The sequence below is a fragment of the Podarcis liolepis genome (assembly GCF_965112155.1).
Source record: "Podarcis liolepis genome assembly, chromosome: 9".
NCBI classification, from domain to species: domain Eukaryota; kingdom Metazoa; phylum Chordata; class Lepidosauria; order Squamata; family Lacertidae; genus Podarcis; species Podarcis liolepis.
This window is the reverse complement of record NC_139564.1, coordinates 756,098-762,303: the sequence shown is the minus strand read 5'-3', so window position 1 is coordinate 762,303 and position 6,206 is coordinate 756,098. Positions and strand designations below refer to the sequence as shown.

Sequence of the window (6,206 nt, the reverse complement as noted above, 5' to 3'; positions counted from 1 at the left end):
CATCAAATGTCTTTAAACCTTTATATACAACAGACATGGAATAAACAGACTGTGCCACACTACTTGGAAGAGCAAACTTCGTTTTGTTTTACACCCCCTTCCTGGGTCTCACCTAACAGAAGACCCAGAGGCAAAGCTGCTATAAAAAGACAGTAATTTTATTGTTAGCTGGTTAAGTACATGAAATGTCCAGGTGGAACTTGCTGAATGGACGTCTCCTGAGGCCTCAGCTGCAAGCCACAGAACACCCTCCCCCCAGCCTGGCTCACTCTCTTTCCTTGTGTCTCCAAGAACGGGACAGGAAACGGGTCCTGGGCTGCCATTCTGCCCATGGGAGGCCCAACCGTGGCTACATTCAGTTGTCACAAAAAGTACTGGGCAGAGAGCAAAGAGCCCAGAAGCCAGTTTTTAAAGAAACCCTCAGTGGACCTTAAGTCTCAGGCTGGCCATGTTGGACGGGATTTTGCCACTCTTCCTGCCCACTAGTCCTCCTCCTCCTCCTCGTCTTCCTCCATTCTGGCCTTTTTCTTCTTTGTCTTTTTCCCCTTTGGGTGGGGGCTGGGCGTCTCCACAAGGCCCAGCTTCTTCTTCTTTTTGGGGGAGACATCTTCCTCCTCCAGGCCGTTCTCAGACGGCTCCACGTCCTCTTCTTCCTGGTGCTTTCGCTTTTTCTTTTTCTTGGGCGTGACATCATTTTCCTGAGATTAATTTATAGGGGAGGGGGAGAGAGAAGAGAATGGAGAATGCACACAGCCCTGTCTATCGCAGACACTCGGCTCCTGCTATGCCCAATCCCACAACCAACCACTGGCTCCCCAAAGGGGCTTCTCACCTCTGCCGTCGTCTCGAGCACAGAGTTCTCCATTTCCTCTGCGGCCTCCAGGGCTTCCAGCCGCTTCTTCTCTCGCTTCTTTTTCTTCTTCTCTTTCTTCTCCAGCTTCTTCTTCATTTCGGCAGCCACCTCTGTGGCCTGTGAATGCGGAGAGTTCACAGTACCGTCAGTACCAGCCCACGCACCCCCAGTTGTTTGCAGCAGCAGCAAAAGGCTGAATCAGACTCATTAAATCAGCTTTTGCCTCCACCAGTGGATAGGTCAGGCTCAGGTCATTTCATCACATCCAGCGACTGCTATGGGGCAGCCCCTCTGCCCTCCCACCCCGGCTCCACAGCCCATTGCCCACCTCCTTCATGACATCAAGGTTCTTGCGTGGAGGCTCCCCCGTCTCGTAGAAGGCCAGGCGCTCCTCCACCTGCTCTCGAAGCTTGTCTCCAAAGACGCAGGTCGGGGTCTCTGCAAAAAAACACAGACAGGAATGCGTGAGTCCGAGGGCACCTGCTCTGCATGGCCACAACCCAGAGAAGGGCGGCAGTACGTCACCCACTCTCCCCTCCACCCCACGGCCACACCCAGCAAGCTTCGCTCAGCCTTGATGCGTCACCATTCACTGGGTGAAATGCTGTTGACGAAAAATGTAACCATCATAGCAAAGCTGCTTGGCTGCTTGGCCAGCTCCATACAGAGATAGGCCAGGCCCCGATTCCTCACCTGAGAAGCAGTCGATGCGGGATGCAATCGTGCACTTGTTGGCCAGGTAGCGGGAAATCCGGCCCTTGTTCTTGGCAGCTGCTCGGCCAATGAAAGTGGAGTGGAAGATCAAGCCGTATTTGGGAGTGTTTCCCCGAGTCTTCAAGGCTCTGCGGGAAAGAGGGGGCAAGGTTTACCAAGACAATGCTTTCTGGCAGAGGAAGAGAATCACGCCCACAAATTAAGCCCCCAACCGCAGCTTGTCCCCCTCCTCCCAGCTGTGTCCCACCATCCCAGGCCAAGCCTGAAATAGCTAACCTACCGGATGGAGGGGAAAGGGAATGGCCCAGGTGACCGCTCAGAGGCTGGGGGCCAGCCTATCACACATGCGGCCAATGGGACTTGACCAGCACATCAAGCCCGGCACCCCAGGAACCTGCCATCACTGCGGCCGCCCTGCAGCTGTACCTGAAGAGAGCCTTCTCTGCGCCCAGGATCTGCACCGTGGAAGCCGGATACTTGGCCAGGTTGGTCAGGCTGCCAGCGTGGGAGATGAGGCGGGCGCCCACCTGCGGGGAAAGGAGGCAGGCAAGGCAGTCATGCATGTGACGCAGCAGCCAGACCCACAATTGTGCCCAGGAGACAAATTGCTTTCCAGGCTGTGCAAGGGGCTCAGGGTTTGCTAAGCCCCAAACAGGAAGGTAGAAAACTCTGAAGCATCAACTTGCACCAGCGGCCCAATCCATGGGAGCTGCCCTTGGCCTTGCTCAGCAGCCAGGTAACATTGCATACAGAAAACATTACAATGCTTAAAACTCCTCTCTACAGACGGCCTCTGCCCCCTCCCCTTCCTCTGGCACAGATCAGCAGTGAGAGGGTGTCAGCACGAGAGCTCAGTGGATTGACAGATTCACATTGTACATCATATCTGTAGCCAGTGAGAAGGGGGGGGGCAGGGGGTTCCTCTCTCTACACACAAGGCAGCCACTTACCACTTCTCCAATCAGGGCGGAGAGGCTGGGAGCCACCTGGCTCATCTTGGAGCGGAGATACTCCTGCAGGCCTTTGCGATACTCGGAGAGAGAGATGACGCGGCTGGAGAAGCTCTCGATGTTGATGAGGTCAATGGGAGAGATATCCATCCCTGCAGGGAGGAGGGAGGCACATCAGAACAAGGGAGGCATAAAGGAGAACCGGGCCACGCTCCTAACCCCCCTCCGCTGTGCAGCTTCTCTTAAAAACTGGCCCTTGTTAACAGAAGCGTAAAAAGGATGAAGTTATTACAAATTGTTGCATGCATCAAATTTAAAACAAAGGAACTGAAAACAGACATTAGCACCAGAAAGACTCAGCGCCAAGTAGATGAGCTGCTTGAAATCAAAGAAGTGTGCAAGAGCCGTGGTTCAGCACCTGTGTTCACCTGGCATACCTAAGGCCCCACCCCGCCCCTTCCCCACATTACTACTGACCCATGGATGAGCGGGAGGCCTCCAGGATAGCCTGGGCCTTGGCACTGTCCATGACGATTTCTTCCAAGGCCTCCAGGCTCTCCTCACTCAGCTCCTTCCGGTTCCCAATGAGCTTGGTGAGGCGGCAGTAGGTGTAGTTGTCACTCACGATCTTGATCAGCTCAGGGAAGTGATATCCGTACCACTCTCTGCCAGGGGGAAGAGGAGCCAGAGTCAGGACGGAGCACCCACAGCCTCTCCAAGCAAAGTTCAGAAAAGGCCCCAGGATTTTGGGTGTGGCTTTTTTGTACCCGTACTAACAATACAGCTCAGGGGAAAGTCGGCCTGGCTGTGGTGTATACGCAGGGCTATCAATTCTCTATCTCCCGTTTCTATACAGTCAGCATGGATGGTGAAGCTGCCTGTGGTAAGCATAGGGAGACCGGAAGGAAGAATCACGTCTCTCCAAAGCACCAGAGACCCCCTCACCTGACCCGCATGGAGAAGGTGTTAATGTCCTTGTCTAGCTGATCCAAGAGGCTGATGGACTGAATGATCATGTTATCCACCCTGTTCACGTTGAACTTCACTTTGGCCCGAGAGTAGCTATGCCCCAGTCCCAGCTGAGCCTTGGAGGCAGACTGTGCTGTCAGACCTTTGATCAAACTGTGGAAATGCATCCGGATACCTGGGCAGAGGGAGAAGACAGGAGAAAGGGGGTTCAGCCCTGCCAAGCGCTGGCAGAAAAACTCTCTCCAAACACCTCATCCTCCTGCAAAAAACCATTCTTCCCGCTCCAGTTGCCCTTTTCACAGACTTACCTCGGGTGATCTCAGCCACGACGCCTCCAGCCTGGCACTGGAAGCCCAGCTCTTCCTGGATGGCAGCCCCGATTTTAGCATCGCTGACCCCCACAACGACCTTCTTCTTTTTGGCTGGCAAGTTTGTCTCGAGGAGAAGACGGAGATCCTCATGGAGGATCCCTGGACCAGGCAAGAGAAAGAGAAGACTCAGTGGGGTGGAAAAGAGCAGGATCAGAGCAAGGAGGAAGGAATCTGGGCGCTGCTCACCTTCGGAGATAGCATTGATGTTTTCCAAGGCACTCTGGGCAGACTTGAAGGGCGAAAAGGCGACGAGTTTGACCACCGTGAGGAATTTGCCGAGATTCAGGACGCTCTCCTCCACCTGCAGAAGCGCCAAGAGCACATGGCCTGGTTTTGCCCTGCACGGAATCAATCCACAATGCCTCCCTCCCCCAAAGACCAAGATGGCGGGAGCAGACACGTGCTTTGGGATGAGGGAATTTCGTTGCCGGGGGCGAGGTCGCTCTAATCTATGCAAATCTATGCCAAAACCTACCGAATATTCCTCTTTACTGGCGCGACGAACAAAAAGGGGCCGCGCGTGCAGATCCCATCTAAGAAAGCCATATCGAGGGGGGGAAACCTACTGAAACCCCCCGGCGCGCCGCCCTCCCTGTGATCCCGCCGGGCCTACTCGCGAGTTGTCCTCCCGCGGCCGCAAAGGCCTCCCCGCCGGGCCCGGCGCACGTGTCTCCCCCCCGGGCGCTCAGAATCCCCACGTGGCATCACCCGAGTCAGAGGAGGGTCACCCGAGGGGGGTGGGATGCGGCCCCCCGTGTCCTTCTCCGGCCCCCCTCCCCGCGCTCACCTGGGGCAGCAGCAGAGCCACCTCCTCCACCTGCCGGAGGGCGAAGAGCGCGTAGCCGGCCGCGTGCTCGAAGAGGACGTGAAGGAGGACCTGCGCGGGGGGGAAGGAGGGAAGGAAGGAGAGCCGCCATTAGTCAAGTCCGACCCGAGGGAGCCCCGCGCCCCCCCTCGCCCGCCCCCCCCCGGCTCCGGCTCCCGCTCCTCACCATGGCGCCGCCTCTCTCCCGACTGGGCCGCGCAGGCCTGGCGCGCAGGAAGGACCTCGCGGGCCCACCGGAAGCGCCCCCCTCGCCTCACGCCGCTCAGCCAACGGCGGGGCAGGGTTCGGGGCCCGCCCCTTCCGCTTGCCCGCCCCTCCGCGAGGCCCGCCAATGGGAAGGCGAGGAGGCGGCGCCAGCCCCGCCCCTTCCTCTCCAGGGCGTCCATCATTCCACGAGGTTGGGCCTCGGCGCAGGCGCGGCAGGGCTGTCCGGGGCGGGGCTGAGAGGAAGCCCCAAAGGCCATCTAGACCAGCCCCTCCAAGGCCGACCCGCCCCCCGCGCCCCCGAAGCCTTGTCTCTCCCCTCCACTGGGCTGCATCCTGTTCTCCGGGACCAGTGGCGTAGCGTGGGGGCTGCAGGGGGGGTTAGGGTTAGGGGGCGCAAATCCACGGGTTAGGGGGCGCAAATCCACGGGTTAGGGGGCGCAAATTACTTGCCTTGCCCCGGGTGCTGACAACCCACGCTACGCCACTGTCCAGGAGGGGCCTGAATGCCCCGGGAGGCACAAGGCGGGCTCGGCTTCGCACCCGCAGTTCGTTGCCCCTCGCCGCCGCCCTTTTCCACTGGCAAAGTCCTTGTTCTTTGCAGCGGCTCAGGCGCTTTGCAACCACATTCCAGACGCAGGAGGTTAATGGCCGGTGTAATAAAAAAATGAAGGTCTTGTTATTTAGTCGTGTCCGCCTCTTCGTGACCCCCTGGACCAGAGCACGCCAGGCCCTCCTGTCTTCCACTGCCTCCCTCACGCTGGTCTCTTCAAGAACACTGTCCCACCATCTCATCGTCCTCTGTCGTCCCCTTCTCCTTGCGCCCTCCATCTTTCCCAACATCAGGGTCTTGTCCAGGGAGTCTTCTATATATAATAAATGTTCATAAACGTACCAGCCAGGCAGGTGCATGGATATGTGGATCACATGTCTAGAGCAGCACAGGAAGACAGTCCTGAAACCATTTTGACTCCCCAACTGACCAAATGTTTTCTCTGCAAGGAGGGAGGAGGTGAGGAATTGGGAAATCACCATCTCAAAGGAATGGCCAGACTACCAGGAAAGTCAATCAGAAAAGGCATTATCAGAGAAACTGGCAGACAGGAAAAACAACAGCATTCACATTTCTTTGTAGACCACCTTTTCCGTGTTGTAGGTTTGATGTTTGTGGGGGGCGGTCTTGAGCTACACCCCTTCTGTGATGTAGGTGTGATGTATGGAGGGGTGGTCTTGAGCTCCAGGGCAAGAAATTTAAATGTCTATAAAAGAGCAGGCACACCTTGGTTCTGGGTCCTCCTCCTTTCCTGCATGTGAGGGAA

At 56.9% G+C, this 6,206-nt stretch overlaps 1 protein-coding gene across 1 annotated transcript; it reads right to left on the bottom strand.

Moving 5' to 3' along the window:
- Positions 1-137: 137 nt before the first annotated feature.
- On the bottom strand, positions 138-4,980 carry NOP56 (NOP56 ribonucleoprotein). The gene is made up of 12 exons (XM_083458819.1): positions 4,850-4,980; positions 4,645-4,734; positions 4,044-4,158; positions 3,795-3,956; positions 3,463-3,661; positions 2,995-3,182; positions 2,518-2,669; positions 1,994-2,094; positions 1,547-1,695; positions 1,182-1,291; positions 833-970; positions 138-698 (listed from the first exon to the last, which is right to left on the bottom strand). The coding sequence occupies exons 1-12, from the start codon at positions 4,850-4,852 to the stop codon at positions 483-485; spliced, it is 1,623 nt and encodes a 540-aa protein (XP_083314945.1). The 5' UTR covers positions 4,853-4,980; the 3' UTR covers positions 138-482.
- Positions 4,981-6,206: the final 1,226 nt, after the last annotated feature.